At 50.1% G+C, this 17,837-nt stretch overlaps 8 protein-coding genes across 8 annotated transcripts; 5 read left to right on the top strand and 3 right to left on the bottom strand.

Moving 5' to 3' along the window:
- Positions 1-475: 475 nt before the first annotated feature.
- M438DRAFT_378446 (putative multidrug resistance protein) lies at positions 476-5,086 on the bottom strand (the record flags this gene model as incomplete). The annotated part of the gene is made up of 6 exons (XM_029908814.1): positions 476-1,997; positions 2,048-2,159; positions 2,217-2,271; positions 2,310-2,569; positions 2,620-4,804; positions 4,853-5,086. The coding sequence occupies 6 exons, from the start codon at positions 5,084-5,086 to the stop codon at positions 476-478; spliced, it is 4,368 nt and encodes a 1,455-aa protein (XP_029755334.1).
- Positions 5,087-6,047: 961 nt separating this feature from the next.
- Positions 6,048-7,061, top strand: M438DRAFT_306874 (uncharacterized protein). The gene has a single exon (XM_029902276.1). It carries the CDS (start codon positions 6,235-6,237, stop codon positions 7,000-7,002), a length of 768 nt encoding a protein of 255 aa, XP_029755333.1. The 5' UTR covers positions 6,048-6,234; the 3' UTR covers positions 7,003-7,061.
- A 659-nt stretch (positions 7,062-7,720) lies between these two features.
- On the top strand, positions 7,721-8,854 carry M438DRAFT_400780 (cinnamoyl-CoA reductase; the record flags this gene model as incomplete). The annotated part of the gene is made up of 2 exons (XM_029909483.1): positions 7,721-8,131; positions 8,196-8,854. The coding sequence occupies exons 1-2, from the start codon at positions 7,750-7,752 to the stop codon at positions 8,852-8,854; spliced, it is 1,041 nt and encodes a 346-aa protein (XP_029755332.1). The 5' UTR covers positions 7,721-7,749.
- Positions 8,834-10,464, bottom strand: M438DRAFT_409754 (uncharacterized protein). Its single transcript, XM_029910037.1, has 3 exons — positions 10,334-10,464; positions 9,805-10,278; positions 8,834-9,752 (listed from the first exon to the last, which is right to left on the bottom strand). The coding sequence occupies exons 1-3, from the start codon at positions 10,403-10,405 to the stop codon at positions 8,943-8,945; spliced, it is 1,356 nt and encodes a 451-aa protein (XP_029755331.1). The 5' UTR covers positions 10,406-10,464; the 3' UTR covers positions 8,834-8,942.
- A 346-nt stretch (positions 10,465-10,810) lies between these two features.
- On the top strand, positions 10,811-12,189 carry M438DRAFT_153507 (alpha/beta-hydrolase). Its single transcript, XM_029898983.1, has 2 exons — positions 10,811-10,878; positions 11,003-12,189. Exon 2 carries the CDS (start codon positions 11,020-11,022, stop codon positions 12,010-12,012), a length of 993 nt encoding a protein of 330 aa, XP_029755330.1. The 5' UTR covers positions 10,811-10,878; positions 11,003-11,019; the 3' UTR covers positions 12,013-12,189.
- Positions 12,190-12,252: 63 nt separating this feature from the next.
- M438DRAFT_340059 (uncharacterized protein) lies at positions 12,253-12,624 on the bottom strand (the record flags this gene model as incomplete). The annotated part of the gene is made up of 3 exons (XM_029904280.1): positions 12,253-12,317; positions 12,374-12,541; positions 12,600-12,624. The coding sequence occupies 3 exons, from the start codon at positions 12,622-12,624 to the stop codon at positions 12,253-12,255; spliced, it is 258 nt and encodes an 85-aa protein (XP_029755329.1).
- A 1,883-nt stretch (positions 12,625-14,507) lies between these two features.
- M438DRAFT_400777 (tartrate dehydrogenase) lies at positions 14,508-16,066 on the top strand (the record flags this gene model as incomplete). The annotated part of the gene is made up of 4 exons (XM_029909482.1): positions 14,508-14,754; positions 14,807-15,250; positions 15,423-15,469; positions 15,520-16,066. 4 exons carry the CDS (start codon positions 14,508-14,510, stop codon positions 15,862-15,864), a joined length of 1,083 nt encoding a protein of 360 aa, XP_029755328.1. The 3' UTR covers positions 15,865-16,066.
- M438DRAFT_349968 (alpha/beta-hydrolase) lies at positions 16,062-17,528 on the top strand. The gene is made up of 4 exons (XM_029906519.1): positions 16,062-16,396; positions 16,445-16,645; positions 16,701-17,442; positions 17,503-17,528. Exons 1-3 carry the CDS (start codon positions 16,078-16,080, stop codon positions 17,387-17,389), a joined length of 1,209 nt encoding a protein of 402 aa, XP_029755327.1. The 5' UTR covers positions 16,062-16,077; the 3' UTR covers positions 17,390-17,442; positions 17,503-17,528.
- The last annotated feature ends 309 nt before the right edge of the window (positions 17,529-17,837 follow it).

The following is a 17,837-nucleotide window of genomic DNA, read 5'->3' as shown; positions in this document are numbered from 1 at the left end:
ACGCCATATTAGCCGAATACCACGTCATCCATTACAATCTCGCCGAGAACTCCATGACCATCTCCGTCTTCCACTTTCTCCGACCACATAAATCTGCCGGTGCCCGTTCTTCTCTGCGAATCTCTTTGTCGCCACGGTCAAATCTCTTTTGTCCTCGCGGCTCGGTTAATTCACTGACTGCAAACCAATTCACATCACGAGTGCTGTTTAGACTCTGTGAAAAGAGGTCGAAATCATGCTAGCAACGCTCGCTCTTGCGACATCGCCGAACTCTGCGCGAGGCAGATGTGTATGCAAAGCAGGTAAGAATTGATCCGATGTACTTGGGTAAAAAGTCCGGGTCGAAACATCCACAAGTAGGTTCTGACAGAGCAGACAACATAATGTGACTGCCAAAAGATAGCTCGCTGAAGCAGAAAACTCCGAATTCTCCAAAACACCTCGCTGTCCCAGTCTCGTTGATCTCATTCGATCATCAGACTTGAGCATCCCAAAGTCGCTTCCACCATCCATCTTCTTTCTGAAGCAATGCGTCAGGCACACCTTGTTCAACAATCCGGCCCTCGTCCATGACAATGACTCTGTCGCAACCTTTCAAACTGCTCAGACGATGAGCCACACTAATGACAGTGTGTTTCTCAAATTCGGTCGCAATGATACTTTGCATCAATTCATCGGTATGCCTGTCGACGCTGGAAGAAATCTCATCCAGGACCAGAAGTCTTGAAGTGTCCTTTCGCAGTATCGCTCGGGCAAGGCAAAGAAGTTGCTTCTGACCTTGCGAGAGACCAACGTCAGCGATCGGTACCCAGAGGCCTCCATGTCGTTCAATGATCGCCCACAAGCCGACGGTCTTGAGCGAAGTGATTACTTCATCATCCGTGATCATCGCATGGCCTGTACCGGAAGAGTCATCGGAGGCAGCATCAGGAGCCAGATTGAACCTCACAGAGCCGGAGAAGATATATGGTGATTGCGGGATCGCAATGATTGCGCCTCGGACACTGTCGTGTGATATAGTCGCGATATCATGTCCGTCAATCTTGACGGTGCCAGACCTGACAGGGATGATACGGAACAGCAACGAGATCAAAGTGGATTTTCCGGATCCGGTTCTGCCACATACTCCGATCTTCTCTCCAGGGCTGATTGAAAGATTGACATTGTGCAGAACAATAGCAGCGGTCTCATCATAAGCAGCGGAGACGTTGTCGTAGGTTACGGCTCCAGCACTTGGCCAATCGGTTGGAGGCTTGTCTGCCTGACCTGTCGACGACTCTGGTTTGACGCTCGCTTCAAGTTGCTTCAGACGAGCGATGGAGCCAATTGAAGTCTCCAGGTTGGTCCACTGCCTTATTAGGTTCGCCAGCGTCGTACTGAGACCAATCACGTTGACTAAAGCAATCCCGATTGCTGAATCAGACGTCTGCGATCTGAATTGAGTCGCAAAGGCAACAAGTATGACTGCGACGGCTGCTACGAGAAGTGACAGGCATAACCCCAGCCATTGCTGAATCATGTAAAGCAAATAGTAAGGTCGCTGAGAAGCATCGAGAGCTTGAATGAACTTCTGATAGAAGCTCTCTTGCCATCCAAAAGCCCTGATCGTTGCCAAGCCGTCTTTCATTCCGTTGAAGTGAGTAAATAGAGGCGATTTGAGTTCCAGGTCAAGGAGGCGCAATTGTCGGCTGGTCCGAAGGTAGAACAGCTGAATACAGTAGACGACTGCCGCTAACACTGGAATACAGACGGCCATGTAGTATGAGCCATAGCATACCAATGCAGTATCCCACATGATAGAAGCTATACTGTGGAATATCCCTCCAATCGCAGTGGGGACGTGGCTGTCGATGATATTCATGTCCTGGCTGAATCGATTCAAGATGATGCCGCTGTCTGTGTTGGTGAAGAAACTCATAGGTGCGGCGCAAACGATAGAGAGAAGCGTCCAGTGTAAACTCCTTCCAGTAATAGGCATAACTCGAATTAGCATCAGACTTTCGGTATGTTAGCCGTGTTGTGCTTGAACGTTAACGATTGAAATGACCTTATCGAGCATATCATGATCACATAAGCGGCGACCGCAAATACAAACATGACAACGATGTAGACATCGTTTCCAGCTCCATCTGAACTCGTCCACCACTTCAACCAGAGCTCTGTAGATTGTCAGTCGAGGGACTAAACGTAGATCGTAGGAAAGACATTATGCTTACGGGGAATCTTGTAGAATGTGATGACTCCAAATTGCAAGCCAAAGAATAACACCATCTGGAAGGGGCCTGCGTGCTTCCCATAGTATTGTAAACAGAGAGATCTCCCATGCGTCGCAATTGCATATCGTTGTTGTTCGGATTTGTCGAATGCGCTAGGAAGAAGCTTGTTTGTTGGTGAGCCTGGACCTCGTTGCGTGGTTCTCGCGTTTCTCCATGCTTCGTCTGCATCGACTGTGCGAGGAGCTTGTTGACATAGCCGTCGCCAGCACTAAGAGTGGTCGGATTGCCTTGCTCAACGATGTGACCTTGCGAATCAAGAGCAATAACATGATCTGCACCGTATAAATATTGGACTGTGACACGATCAGTAGGGGATTCTATGTCTTCACATGTAGTGCTTTACCTGTATGTGTTGCCATAATGACAGTAATGTTGTTCCTCTTGAACAATCCTCTGTGTGACAACAGGCGCTCAAAAATAGCATTCTGAGTTCGAGCATCCAGGTCACTGAGGACATCGTCGAGCAACACCACCGCTTTTCTCGAATACACGGCTCTTGCTAGAGATAGTCTCGTTCGTTGTCCACTGCTCAGTGTCAAGCCTCGACTGCCAATCAAGGCGTCGTCACCACCTGAGCTTCGAGAGATGTCGACATCCAGACAGCAAGCATCGACAGTTGTTCGGTACCAATCTTGATCAAAAGTAGCATCACCGACAATACTTTCTTTGATTGTCTGATTTGGCAACCACGCTGACTGCTGACAGTATGCTACATCTGAGTTTGCAACATCGACTCGTCCATGATCGCTGTAGAGTTCTCCAAGAATGCCGAGAAGCAAGGTGCTTTTGCCAGAGCCAACAGGTCCGACGACCATAGTAACAGAGCCTTGAGAAGCCTGGAAAGTCATGTCATGCAAAACCATCGAGTCTGGTGAATATCCGAAAGACGCGTTGTTGATGGCAAGAGCTTTGTCACTAAGTCTGCAAGGGGCGTCATCCGGCGTGAAGGTATCCAGTTCGACTTCTCCCGAGGCCGAGTAGGTTTGGCTGGAAAGATCCGTGCGGTCTCTCAGAGGATACGGCTTGATACTTTCATGAAGAAGGTATGTCTGAATTCGACCAAGACACCCAATGCAGCCGATCATTCCCGGAATACTGGACAGAACATCTGACAAAGGGTTGGCCACGAGACTCAGAATTGAAAGAATTGTGTATGCTTGACTGGCGGTCAGTGGTTGTTGTCCCGTGGCTGTTCGTTGAAGGGACAGCGCCATCAAAACAAGGGCAGGAGAGAAAGTCTCCATCAAATTCGAAGCTGCATTCATCCATACAATCATCCAGCGCACCTTTTTGGAACGCTTCAGTTCCTCGATTCGCCGAGCTTGTAGTATGTCCTTCAGTGTTCCAACCAATCCTAGCATTTTCAAACTCTTCATATCGTGCAACATTGAAGAAGTCAGTGCGACTCTATCCTGAATAGCCTTATTCCATTCTGGTCGTCGTCGACTCAATTCTGGTCCGACCCAGAGTGAATTGATCAGGGTGCCGAATATCGTAAGACAGACCGGAGCCACGGCTCCAACTCCTACCAGGCGACCAAGCAAATACATTCCGATAGCAACTTCAGCTGCGCTCCCCCAAATCTCGTGGAGTTGCTGAGTGGCCGTGATGACAGTATCTACATCGGTACTCATCAATGTTGATGAGGCTGAGTCTTCAACGGCTGATAGTCTCAGTTCTAGAGTCTTGTGATATATCAAGGCAACCAAAGCACCACGCAGCATGGTCATACTTCGGTAGATCTGATGTTTGTAGCGACCGGTTGAGATGGCAATGCCTATGTAGATGATTGCTGTGGCGCCGATGAGACCGTATCCAATGTTGCGATCGTCCGGGGACGCCTTGTCCTGGCTTAACAAGTCGATAAGTCGAGTGACCAGAAAAGGCTGGGAGTAATTGAAGCCTATCATGACGAGTCGTGGGATTGCAGGCATCAAAATTGGCCATGCGAGGCACGACATCAAGGTCTTGCCCAATGCATACTTGCTGGTTTTGTCAACCCTGTCCCAAGACCTTTGTGCTTCCGAAGCCAGCCTAGTAGAGTCGAGTTGGTCGTCGAGCTCAAAGAGGGTGTCCAGAGTCAGATCCTTCTTGAAACCTTGCATGAACAGCTTATTTAGCCACCAGAATACACTCCGACTATAGACATTGCTGAGACTTTCTGGCGTAACCCAACGATACGACGATAACAGCGAATTCTGCTTTCCTTGGGCATCGAGCACTAATAATACGACTTTGAGACTCAATGCAGTGGTAAAGACATGCGAGACTGCTCCCGAGTTCGCCAGCATCCAGAAGGTGCGACCTTGTACAATGTCGCAGACGCAAGAAAAAAAGAGGAAAGTGCTCAATAATGTCGAAGATCTGATTGATTTGACGTGGCCAAAGTGCGAGAACAGGCATACAACAAGAGAAGCTGCAAAGGCAAGGACTGATGCCGGTAGCGAAAGCTTTGTCTTTGGAGTTAGTGGTACAGACAATATTGTGATCATAGCAAGCTGCGAAGCTGCATAGAGGGCAGCAAACGTCTGAGATCATCAGTCACCAAACCTTTTTCCCATAACGGATAAACCTACTAGCTTGACTCCATACAATCTGTCAGTGCGAACTTTGGTAGTTTGACGCGTGAGAGTCGGCAGATAAATCAAGGAAGCGAAAATGAACATCACGGATGGCGTCAAAGACAGAAAGGCCTGCTCGAAGTACAAGGTGAAGTCAAAGTCACGGCATTGCGGCGAGACAACGGGTCCGAAGTGGTTGTCGGCCGAGTGTGAACAGCGTTCGGCTGACAACTGGTGGGTGATGTTCATTTCGGCGGTAAAGATTGACTGCGTCCTGTCGAGGAATGAGAGGGTAGAAGGGGGAAGAAGAAGGGGCACCACAGCTGTTTATCCCAAGGTTGAAGGATCCCCGAGAGTTCGGTGACTGGGAGGAGGATCGTCCTTATCGCATGGCGCGGATCCGGCACAACGAGTTTCCCATTGTAGCTTAGTATCACTCCGCGCTCACTCCAAAGGTTGCAGTATTCGACGCGTGTGCGAAGGCAATCATTGTCGCTTACGGAATTGTGTTCTGTTGGACAATGGAGAGGCAAGAAGACAGGACGATGAGACGAAGAAGGAAGAGACAAGTTATCAGAGCATATAAAAGAAGGAGCTTCTAATGTAACGCGATACAAGCGCGAACACGCCAAGCACGCAAGTTCGTGGGACCGTGCACACTCGGCCGGGTCACCCCAATTGCAAGCGATTTTTCGACGGCGAGCTCCATATACCCTTTGAACGATGGGGAGATACCTTTTTAACATGATCGAGTCAATGCTGAAATGCTTATCAACCGCCGTGAGGAGTCAGAAGACCCCAAGATCAGTGATTACTGAGACATCGGCAAGTCTGACAGATTCGGGCGGAATCTTGAAAACACACGGTCAGTTTGCACATTTCCGCATGTCATGCTGGGAAGTCTGTATGCCGTGGCAAATCATCAAAAGACATCTAACTAATACCAGTCTGATGTAATGCAAAGTGGAGGATGTATGGGGGTTGTTCCACCGACCCCGTGTCCTGGACAATAGAGGACTGTGTTGGAGCAAGAGTTATCTTTGACACGACTTTCGGCCGCTCGGGAAAGACATTCTGTCACCGCATCCAAGCCCACCATTCATTGTCGTCACCGTTGTTTAGGCATGCTCTTTCCAATCACTCACCGGAGAGGCACTATGATATTGACGATTAGGTAGGCTTGTAGAGAAATCGTGACTCGAAGATGCATAGGAGTGCCGTCACGCACGACACTTGTAGGTATGCCGAGCCCTCTCGGATTCTGAATATACTTCTCCGTTCCGTAACCACGAGACATCATAAAGGCCTCGACATCTTCATCCTGCGGCTTCTCAGGATTATCTCCACGATCCAAGCGTACTACTCTGGTCACATTACAGTCGATAATTCATTCGATCATGCCAGCATACGCAGTGCTGGGCGCGACAGGCAATACAGGCCAATCACTCCTCCAAGTCCTGACTCAGAACCCGGCCAACACAGTCCACCCCTACTGCCGCTCAAAATCCAAACTAGAGTATTTCCAACCAACCGTCACCAACAACCCCAACGTCAAAGTCTATGAAGGCAGCCTCGACGATACGGAAGTCATACGCGATTGCATCAAAAACACTCATGCCGTCTTCCTCGCCGTCGCAGTCAGCGGAAACGTCCCAGGCAATACCATCGCACAAGATACCGCGCGCGTCGTTGTCGCTGCGTTGAAACAGATTCGCGAATCAGATGCGTCGAGCAAATTGCCTAGGTTGGTTGTGTTGTCCGCTGTGCCTACCGAGCCTGCTTTCAGCAAGGACATGCCTGCACTTGCCCTCGCCATTCTTTTCCGAGCGGAGTCGAACATCTACAACGATTTGATCGCTGCTGAGAAACAGCTTCGGAAAGAGCAGGATTGGCTTTCTGTCACGTTTGTCAAGCCCGGTGCTCTGAGTATTGATTCGCAAAAGGGACATGCGTTGACGATGGAGGGGCCGAAGGGTGTTGTTTCCTTCCTAGATTTGGCTGCAGGTATGGTTGAAGTTGCCGAAAGTGGAGATGTATATGATTGGAAAGCCGTTTCTGTCAATCCTACTGCGAGTGATGTGGCCTTTCCATGGCAGAACATTCCATTGCTGGTCAAAGGGTTGATCTATCACTTTTTTCCATGGGCTTATCGTTGGCTTGAGTGAGCTTCATATGGCCTTCTGGAGGAAGTGTCATCAATAGCTGTCGCAATACAGAGACTTGGACAATTGACTACACTATCTGGTTCAAGAACAAGTAAGATGTGCAACGAAGAACTCTAAAACAAAGTGCCATGCGCAAAGCACAAGATGGTAAGAAGACAGCAGGAGCGATTCTAACTTTCTGATGGTCACGGTCTTTTGGCTACCACGCAACGCGGAGTGCGCAGTCGCGAAGCCAAGTTTGTGTTGACTCATCAACGTCAACAATACATGTTGACGCAGCGTCGTCGGATAAACCTTACAACTCCAGACGTCAACACCCACGACGGACCAATTTTCCTTCCGACTTGTACAAGACTGTGGACATACTGCGTTTTTGCATCATAAATCCGTCGATTCATGTCCGGCGAGATTGATTCTCGTCTTCAATCTCCCCGGAGCGGTAGAATGATGTTGTGTTTGCACGACAGAGAAACCTTGACTCTGATCAACGGACTTAGCGATGCGTTTGATATCGACGCAGCTTGATTACGGTAGGGAAAATATGTCTCACACTAACTTGTTCTTCACTCGGACACCGGGACAATTCGAACACAGCTATGCAAGACGACAGAGGATACATTAGCCTCTCTGGCACCTGGAGGTCGTGTTTGAAACCACACACACAGTCACCGTCCAAAGTCATCCCCACAGTCTACCAGCACTGACAACGCTCAACTTCGTTTCTCCCCCCTTCAACCACCTATCGCGATGTCTACCGCTCTCGTCACCGGAGGCACAGGCTTCATCGGCATCTATGTCATCAAGCTGCTTCTCGAGCGTGGCGATCGCGTCCATACCACTGTACGCGATCTCAAGGACCAGAAGAAATGTCAACCACTCTTGTCTCTGCAGAACGCTTATCCCGGAAAACTGCATCTCTTCCAAGCAGACTTGCTCAAGGAGGGGTCTTTCGCTCAAGCCATGCAAGGTTGCGACATCGTCCACCACGTTGCCTCACCCTTCCTCGTCCCTCAGCAAATCAAAGATGGCATGAAAGATATTGTCGAACCTGCTATCAAGGGCACGCAAAATGTCCTCAACACTGCAAATCAGACCGAGAGCGTCAAGCGCATTGTGCTCACCTCATCAAGTACGTCGTCCCCGTTTCTCTGAATTGACAACCCACAAGCTATCACGCTAACGCCATCCCCCAGTTGCAGCAATGTACGGCGACAGCGCAGATATCCTCCACTACGACAACGCCACCCTCACAGAATCCCACTGGAACACCACCAGCACCGCAACCTCCTCCGCCTACAGTTACTCCAAAGTCGCCGCCGAGCGTGAAGCCTGGAAGATTTGCCACGCTCAGTCCCGCTGGGATCTCATCGCCATAAACCCCGGTCTGGTCATCGGTCCCTCGCTTACTCCCGAATCGGCGTCCGGCTCACTCCATATGCTTGAAGCCATGTATAAAGGCGACAACAAAATGGGAGCGCCGGAGTTGCATTATCCTATTGCTGATGTGAGGGAGGTTGCTGAAGCTCATGTGAGAGCTGGTGTTGATGCTGCTGCAAAAGGAAGGTACATCGTTGCCAGCGAGAGGAGTGTAAGTCAGTTGGAAATGGCAAATTTGGTGCGTCCGTACCATAAAAAGCCTGATGTTCTGCCGAAGAAGAATTTGCCAAAGGTTATGATTTATTTGGCTGGCCCTTTTATGGGAGTTTCCATGAAGTGGGTTTCTAGGAATATTGGGATTGGATATAAAGTTGATAATAGGAGAAGTGTGGAGGAGCTTGGGATTGTGTATAGAAGTAAGGCGGAGACTATGAGGGATCATTATAATGCTTGGGTTGAGGCGGGTGGGAAGTAGGGTTGTTATTATTATTATTGCTTTTGTAGTCTTGTTGGATAGTAATGATGAGTGATTTTTATTGATGACCTTGTCTTCATCGTGCTCCTCAGTCATATCGGTCAGATACAGGAGTGATCCAGAGTTCTTCAACCTCGGTAATAAACACATGCGCAACAGCAAATGACCTCTTGATAGTCCCCAACATGCTCCTTAAGCGATCTCTCTCATTAAGAGTCCACGCCCTTGAGCACGCAACTCTGAGCGGGTACAAGAACAACAAGGTAGAGAGATTGGTTCTGGCCATGGCGTATTCTGTGAGATCAAGTATCGTGCTTAGATGCTCCTCAATCATGGTTTGAGGTAGCGTTGGTACCGCTTCAATGTGCTTCAGCCATACGGATCTGTAGTCGTATACACCGGACAAAAATATTGAAGTCGCCGCTAAGTATATCTTCGCAATGATGGTGCGGTCGTCTTTAGCTGGGTCGTCCAGCGCCGACAGAGTGGCCTGTACCTCGCACAGCTCAAGTCTAAGATCGAAGCCTTCGACAGCGAAAGCTCGGAGCTGCTGCATCTCCTCATGCGAAAGGGCGCTAGTGTCGAGTGGATCAAGATACCGCAATGCTCTAAAGCAATGATCTGAACATCGGAGCATCAGAGCAAGCAAGCTCTCAATTGGGTGATCGCTCATGTTGTCAGTACTGGTACCTTTCATCAGGTCTCTCCATGGAGCCTCGACCAGGAAGGATGATTCCGAGAAAATCAGCGATCTGGAAACCTCGAACATTCTCATTTGATGGAAGAAATTGAGCCCGAGACCCGAGCGAAAAGCATCAGGCCCAAGGTGCTGGAGAATCTTCGAGGTCCCGTACATTGTATGTTGGATCCAGCCTTCTCCAGTAGGGTCATACATCAACTCGACACACGTCAGTAACGATGCAATAGCAGAGGGGACAAACATGATGTACCTCGAAAAGCCCGAGCAAGAATGTACTCGACAGTAGCGGCTGCTCAATGTTTGGGTCCTCGGCGTCAATGGTTTTCCGGACTGTCTTCACTGCGGTCTGGTAGGCCCTCAAGGCGGCCTTCTGATTTCGGACTCGATTCGAGCCTTCTTCACGGGAAGCATACAATGCACTCAATGCCGAGATTGCATGATGGACCGCAGCACTCGAAGCGAAATGAGCTTGAATGTCCAGGAACCAAGTTGAAGAGCATCCAGTGAAGCTGTTCTCCTGGACAAATTTGGTGAGGAAAATGTTTAAAATGTTGCTGCCGTCATTGAAGATCGGCTCTCGTGGGATGACCGAGCAGACAAAGCTGCCGTTATGTATCGTTCTTTGGTTTGCAGAATTGATCTTCACGACTGCAGTTGATTTCGCAGGATATTTGCAGCTCGAATCACGTCTAGAACAATTTGTACATGGGTTGCCGCCAGAGCACTGCATTTTACAACGTTAATGAGGGAAGCGTGGCCAACACTTCCGGCCAACTCACCTTGAGATGGCTTTTCGCGCATGCCGAACATCTCGAGCGTTCAAGTCGGCGGTCCAGTGGTCCCAAGAGCATCGTGCCGCGAAAATGTTACCGAAAAGAGATACATTCGAGCGAAGCTAGTGACAGACGACTTATATTCATCAGGCAGACTCGAATAGAAGTCGAAGGTGTTTGGTGCCGACGAGACCGGGGACTCGCAGCCAAGACGACCATACCCGATTAGGAAGCGTTCGCGCGAGATGAGCTCCGCAACGCACGCTCCTTCGGGCCTGTTTTCATGTCAATCTTTCTGCCTGTCGTCTACTGTTTCCTGCTTACATGAACACAACAATTCAATCGACATGTTGAGTCCATACCATTCCGTAAGCGGAAGCGCTCGAGCGAGACATTGAAGCTCAGAGCATGTACGGGTAGGTCCTGCTGCGAAGTCGCATCAAGGTATAAGAGACGCCTTGCGACACAGCTTTTCAGTAGGCATCAGCTTTCTTTGCTATTCATAATTTCTACCCACCTTCAACTCCACCATCATCATGAAGCTCTGTATCATTGTCGCTTCAGCTGCCATGGCATCTGCAACCATCCTCCAACCTCCTCTCGGAAAGCATGGCGTCGCAACTTCCGTCATGGAACTCGTGGATACCTCGAGAAACGACCCTTATGCCCCCAAACAAGAGCATCGACGCATCATGGTGTCTGCATACTATCCGGCAACCTCGCTCAAGAACTGCCAACCATTGACGGTTCCATACATGCCTCCTGCAACCGCTGCCGTCCACGACACCATGTACGCAGATTTTGGCATCTCAAACGGCACCTTTGGCTCCTTCCAACTCTCCACCTGCGCTTTCAACCGCAAGGATCGCAGCAGAGGATCTACCAAATTTCCAATCGCTCTTTTCTCTCCGGGCCTTGGCAACACTCGCTTGATGTATGGTGCAATGGCTCAGTCGTTTGCTAGCCAGGGTTTCGTTGTCATCACCATGGACCACCCCTACGATGCAGCTATCGTCGAATACCCCGACAAGTCAAACGCCCTCGCCGCCAATATCAGCACCGACGCAGAGATTGAGAAGAACTTGTACGTCCGCCGCCAGGATGTGTCTTTCATAATCGACAAACTGCACGATTGCTCCATCAGACAGACACTTTTCCACGACATCGCAGACACCAAATCCTTGAACAAAATTCTCATGTTCGGACACTCTCTGGGTGGTGCCACTGCAGCCGCCGCCATGCAGACAGATCACCGCATCGCCGCTGGCGTCAACATGGACGGCCGCTTCTTCGACTCCTCCATGCCAAACAACACTTCCTCCCCTTTCATGATCATGAGCCGCGAGGGCCACAACATCACCTCCGACCCAACTTGGACACCAGCCTGGTCAAAGTTCACCGGCACAAAGCTGTTTGTTTCGATGAACAACTTTACCCATGGTACTTTCACCGACCTGCCTCTTTTGGCTGATGCGTTGGGGACTCCTGGCTCGGAGTATGAGGTTATTGGGGAGATTTTGGGGGCTGTGGAGGGTAAGAGGGCTGATGAGATTGTTAATGGTTTCGTGGGGCAGTTTTTCGACTTTGTTCGTGGGGTTTCGAAGGATTTGCTGCCTAGAAACATGACCAAGGAGTTTCCTGAGGCGGTGGTGTTGGACAAGCAGATTCGCAAGCAGTGCAACTGAACATTGACGGAAGGGATGAGAGGATCAAGCACTTTCATGTTCAGATTTTAATGGAGAAGAGGAGGAGGAGAATGTCAAGTGTGAAGAATGTCAGGTAGTGGAACAACGGAGAAGCAGGATAGAGGTTTAAATATAATTCATATGAATCTGGTATAAATTCTGATATAGTCATAATATGATTACAAAATGACTTATGATATGGTAACATAAAAGTCATGAAATGCCATCGAGCACCAGAACTTAGTTGGAGCTCTGGCCACCCTTGCGACCAGCTTCGACGGGGTCAACCTTGCCGCCAGCGAACTCTGTAGCTTGCATCAGTATGTGCTTCAGTGGTGAAGGTGGAAAAGTGGTCACTCACGTCCGTTGCCGCCGGAAGAGCCAGTGGACTCGGAGCTACCGCCAGAGGAGCTGCCACCAGTCTGACCACCCTGCTTGCCAGCCTCATGGGGGTCAACCTGACCCTGAGCGAACTGACCGGTACCGACACGCTTGTCAGGGGTACCGTCCTCCTTGAGACCGCCGTGCTCTACATTCCGAGTCAGCCGAATGATCCATAAAGTGAAGACGAAGGAGAAATCTCATACCAGTGGGCTTGTAAGTTCCAGACATATTGATTGATTGAAGAAAGTAAAGACTTTGTTCCGAAGTTGTTTTGTGTTGAGTGAGGTTATGAGAGAAGGAGTAAGAGCGATGTTGTTTGAATGATGATGAAGGAGAAGAAGAAGAGGTGGCAGAGGACGAAGTACTTATACGTCTTTCTCCCATCGTTTTCGCGCGCGCGCTCCCTGGTTCTGCTGAAGGTCAAGATGTCACCATACGAAGCTGAAATCTCGCTTGCGGATGAGGTGTGATGAGGCAAGGCAATGGTGTAGAGTTGATCGTTTGAACAGCGTTAGTGGAGTAAGCGTGATGCATTGAGGCGGGATGGATAGCTTTCCCCACAGATCGTGCTTGGGTGTCGTACCTGAGTGGAACGGTGGGACCCAGATTTCATCAGATATGACGCTTATACAGCTGATCTTCTGCCCGATACAGCATTAATTGATATTCTGTAGCGTGTCATCGCCGTGTCGAGCCCCGCGCTTGAGGCAGCGGCTGAACTGCAGCACTGACTGTTTGTTTGACGGATCAAAATAATCTACCATGGGAACTGAGGCTCTTTCTCAACCTCCCATTGAGATTTTCTCGACTGAATTATCAATGCAGCATAGCTCTATCTCTTGCGAGTTCTCTCGTCAAGATCGAGCAACATCTGCTCAACCGATGCAACAAAAACCACAAATGTCGCCATCAGGGTTGTTTCTCATCCCCGTGGCAAACGACGCCATCTCCATCCCAATCTGGCGTAAAGTGGTTTCGCGAGACCCGTCACGCGAAACATGACGCGTGCATTTCAGCCGCTTCCCCCCAAACATAACAAAAAGATGTTGTCATTGAGCCTCATATTTGCACGTTTTATTCCACGTACTCCACCCGTTCTACCAGATCTCATTAAACTTAATCGGTTCCTGAGGCTCTGGAAAGCGATGAACTCGATGAACCTGCAGTATGCGGACTAGTTTCTCGTTCGCATGGAACAGATCAGATCGATATACCTCCCCCTCGTGATGCTAGAAGCTGGGTTTCTTGGTAAGTGCTTCATGCAGGGGAACACGGGGATGCAAACGTGGGATCGGAGCGTGAAGTTTGAAACTCTTTTTGACATCACTATTCTGATGATCTGTTTACTATTGGCACAGGTGGAGATGGTTGCGGCATTTCGTGACGGTATTGTGAATCCTGCAAGTCACTTTGCTCATTTCATCGGTGCGATGGAGGTGTCATCGTGACTCTGCAAGAATGAGTGTGGTCATTGCAAGCGGTGGTGTGAGAGTGGGGGTGATGAAGAGGACCAAAGCATGTCTTTGTGCATCCTGCACTGCGTTTGCTCAATTGACATGCTGCCTCTACGAGCCACAATGAACATGAGAAGTGCTTACCGCTCTTCTGCACGTCTCGAGACTGCAGACGCCTAAGGGCAGTACCATACGACCCTGATGTACGATCAATGCTGCAAGATACGGGACACCACGATCAGCAGCCCAAGTCACTCATTGGAGCTTCACTCTACGCATTATCGCTCAATTGCTGTGCAAAGACACAACCGGGCCTTCTGTCTCCACCGAGTGAGGAGTGCAAGGAATGGCCTTCAAGACTAGCCAGACTTGAAAACACATCAAGTCAGCAGGTAGGTGAAAGACGGGGTTTGCAGCAATTGATCTGCTGCATGTTCGAGAATTATTCTTCGATGAGGCTCTCATGGAACTGAGGCTCTTGCTGTCCTCATCGTAGAAATGCGGAGAAGAAATTACCCCTCACACCCCTCCTTGGAGAAAGACAAGTCCGCTCGAGACTGCCGGATGAACGAACCCCCGCAGCCACGAAGGTACAAATGTCGGCAATCTCGCACCTTGAACAACTCATTCCAATTCGACAAGAAGCAGCTTCATAACATGGTCTCGGCAAAGAATTACAAAATCGCGTGCATCCCCGCTGATGGCATTGGCCCGGAAGTCATTGATGCTGGAGTCACGGTGCTCAAGGCTCTCAGTGCGGCCAGCAAGTCATTCACATTGGACTTCGAACACTATGATTGGAGCTCAGAGACGTACAAGAAAACCGGCAAATATATTCCTGACAACGGACTCGAAGACTTGAAGAAGCATGATGCGATTCTCTTCGGTGCTGTAGGAGCTCCAGGCAAGTGAATCATGGAACGATGTCGAGAGAAACGACTGACGGCAGAAACCAGATGTCCCTGATCACATCTCCCTCTGGGGCCTCCGTCTAGCAATCTGTCAACCCTTCCAACAATACGCGAACGTCCGCCCTACCAAAATCCTCCGCGGCACCGAGTCACCCCTCCGCAAAGCACAAGCCGGAGATCTAGATTGGGTCATCGTCCGCGAAAACAGCGAGGGCGAATATGCTGGTCAAGGTGGCCGCAGTCACAGAGGTCAACCATGGGAGGTTGCAACTGAGACGTCAATTTTCACCCGTCATGCTGTTACCAGACTCATCAAGTTCGCATTCGAGGTCGCACAGAAGAGGGAGAAGAAACATATTACTGTGGTGACCAAGAGTAATGCACAGAGAAATGGTATGGTGATGTGGGATGAGATTGCTGCCGAAGTGGCAAAGGACTTTCCGGACGTCAAGTGTGACAAGATGCTTGTGGATGCGATGACCTGTAGAAGTAAGTGTGCTGGAAGTGCGGATACATTGGGCGGTCCTCGAATCAGGTTGGCGTGGACGAGATGGCTCTCAGGAGGCCTTTCTCATTGATGCCGGACCCGGTTCGTGAGCTGGCTCGCTGGAACAGGACCGCACCCTTTTCCTTATCATTACCCTGCTAATCGTATCTTTAGTGGTGCTGCAACCGCAATCACTCGACACCATCGTCGCTACGAACCTGGTACGCACTTTCGAGCCTTGCTTACCAGATCAACACTGACACTCTTCCAGCACGCAGACATCCTCTCCGACCTCGCCGCAGCCCTCGCAGGCTCAATCGGCATAGCACCAACCTCCAATCTCGACCCTACACGCCAAAACCCCAGCATGTTCGAACCCATCCACGGCTCCGCCTTCGACATCACCGGAAAGGGCATCGCCAACCCCGTCGGCACATTCTGGACAGCAGCGGAAATGCTACGCTGGCTTGGAGAAGAAACCGCCGCCGACAAACTATTAGACTGCGTAGAAAATGTGTGTGGGAATGGGGTGATGACAAAGGATTTGGGTGGTGACGCGAATACCAAGCAGGTCACTGATGCGGTCTGTGAGGAAATCAAGAGATGTTACGCGTAGACACGTGTAAAGGGGAGTAAAGGTGGATGCCTGGAGGTTTGCTGCTTTGTAATGAGTTTTGTAAGCAGATTATGCAGGTATGTGAGCAATGAGCAATGAGCAACAGATTACCCCGCAGCGTCATGTCAGGGCGCAAACATTCACATGTGCATATAAACACTTATCTTGCGCTCCCTCCATACTCGTCAAAAGTCTCCGAACACTTTACGCATCATGTCAGATATCAGGCCATACAACGTTTCGGTCCCACAGGCGAAAATTGACCGCTTGCAGCAAAAACTCGCGGTTGTGGATTTACCCGATGAGCTTGACGATGCAGGCTGGGATTGCGGCGCACCGCTTGGCGATATCAAGGAACTCATCACTTACTGGCAGAACGACTACGACTGGCGCAAACAAGAGGCGAAGCTGAATGAGCTGCCTAACTGCAGTACCGGCATCGAGGTTGAAGGCTTCGGTGAATTGCAGATCCATTTTATCCATCAACAGAGTCCTGTCAAGAATGCTGTGCCCCTGTTATTCTGTCATGGATGTGAGTATGCTTGATCTGACGCGTAAGTGATGACTGATGATCAAACAGGGCCCGGAAACTTCACTGAGGTCTCAAAAGTCTTGCCGTTGCTTGCAGATACCAAAGATGGCGCACCGGCCTTCCATGTCGTTGCGCCTTCCTTACCAAACTTTGGGTTCTCCGAGGGCGTCAAGAAGCGAGGTTTTGGTCTGCCGCAATACGCTGAAGTCTGCCACAAACTCATGTTGAAGCTGGGTTACAAGCAATATGGTGAGTATCACTCCGACCTACCGTCATGTTGTGCGTATCCACTAACTTGTCGCAGCAACTCAGGGCGGAGATTGGGGCTTCTGGATCACAAGAACCATGGGCAACCTCTACCCAGAAGCATGCAAAGCCTCACACATCAACATGATACCTCCTGCCATCGATGCCGACCTCAGCGCTGTACTGAAGGATTTATCTTCTTTCAGCCCACAAGAACAACAAGCTCTCCAGCGCCTAGCCAAGTTCCGCGACGACGGGGCAGGCTATAGCCACGAGCAATGTACGCGTCCGCAGACTTTGGGATATGGCCTAGTCGACAGCCCTACTCTTCTCCTCTCCTGGATATACGAGAAACTCCACGATTGGAGCGACGAGTATGCCTGGACCGCCGACGAAATCCTGACGTGGGTATGTATGTATTGGTTCTCGACCGCAGGCCCTGCAGCCAATGTACGCATCTATTACGAAGCCAAGCATGAAAAGGACATCAAGTCCATGACTGCAGCGACTGGATATATTCCCAATGTCAAGATGGGCGTGATGTATAACTGGCGGGACATGGAGACGAGTCCGAAGGCGTGGGCGAGGAAGCTGGGGGATGTGGTGTTTGAGAGCGATAATGACAGGGGTGGTCACTTTGCCGCTTGGGAGAAGCCTGAGCACATGGCGAGAGATTTGAAGGATATATTCCGCAAAGGAGCTGAAGCTGCCGGTGGCTTGGGCGACGCGAACGGCTACGACGATTGAAGGTGTCGTCGGACGTGGGGTACGGAGGGAAAAAGTCGTGGGCGATATGAGGTATGAAGACCTCTCACATATACGAGAGGGAGCGTCAGGTACAGGAGCTGACTACGAGATAGATCATCTTTGTTGTTGCAACTCTCGCTGCCGGCTCTGCTTACCTATTCGAGCCCCTCGAGACGATGAGTCGTTTTGGTAATCAAACTTTCGTCACGAAGATTGCCAAGTCGGTCACGTGCCTTTGTACCTGTCTCCACCTCACCTCCTTGCACGGTCCCTTGAGGCCGGAACAGTCCGGCCACTCCAGGTGATACAGAGAAGTCAAGAGCGCACAATTCCGGCCTCTGAGGAACATCTCTTTCCATCAACTCAACAACATCAGTTCTTTGTAGGTCACACAACAAATGCTAGAGGTCAACAAGGCTTCTGAAGCCTCTTCAGGACACCTCTAGAA

The sequence above is a fragment of the Aureobasidium pullulans genome (assembly GCF_000721785.1).
Source record: "Aureobasidium pullulans EXF-150 unplaced genomic scaffold scaffold_36, whole genome shotgun sequence".
NCBI lineage: Eukaryota > Fungi > Ascomycota > Dothideomycetes > Dothideales > Saccotheciaceae > Aureobasidium > Aureobasidium pullulans.
This window is presented reverse-complemented; position numbering and strand designations above follow the sequence as displayed.

Bases quoted from the DNA above. Each gene is read 5' to 3' on its own strand.
- M438DRAFT_306874 (XM_029902276.1), top strand. From the start codon at position 6,235: ATGCCAGCATACGCAGTGCTGGGCGCGACAGGCAATACAGGCCAATCA.
- M438DRAFT_409754 (XM_029910037.1), bottom strand. From the start codon at position 10,405: ATGCTCTTGGGACCACTGGACCGCCGACTTGAACGCTCGAGATGTTCG. The intron at 10,279-10,333 runs GTGAGTTGGCCG...TGTAAAATGCAG, and splicing joins GCGCGAAAAGCCATCTCAAG to TGCTCTGGCGGCAACCCATG. The intron at 9,753-9,804 runs GTACATCATGTT...ACGTGTGTCGAG, and splicing joins TCTTGCTCGGGCTTTTCGAG to TTGATGTATGACCCTACTGG.
- M438DRAFT_153507 (XM_029898983.1), top strand. From the start codon at position 11,020: ATGGTGTCTGCATACTATCCGGCAACCTCGCTCAAGAACTGCCAACCA.
- M438DRAFT_349968 (XM_029906519.1), top strand. From the start codon at position 16,078: ATGTCAGATATCAGGCCATACAACGTTTCGGTCCCACAGGCGAAAATT. The intron at 16,397-16,444 runs GTGAGTATGCTT...ATGATCAAACAG, and splicing joins CCTGTTATTCTGTCATGGAT to GGCCCGGAAACTTCACTGAG. The intron at 16,646-16,700 runs GTGAGTATCACT...AACTTGTCGCAG, and splicing joins GCTGGGTTACAAGCAATATG to CAACTCAGGGCGGAGATTGG.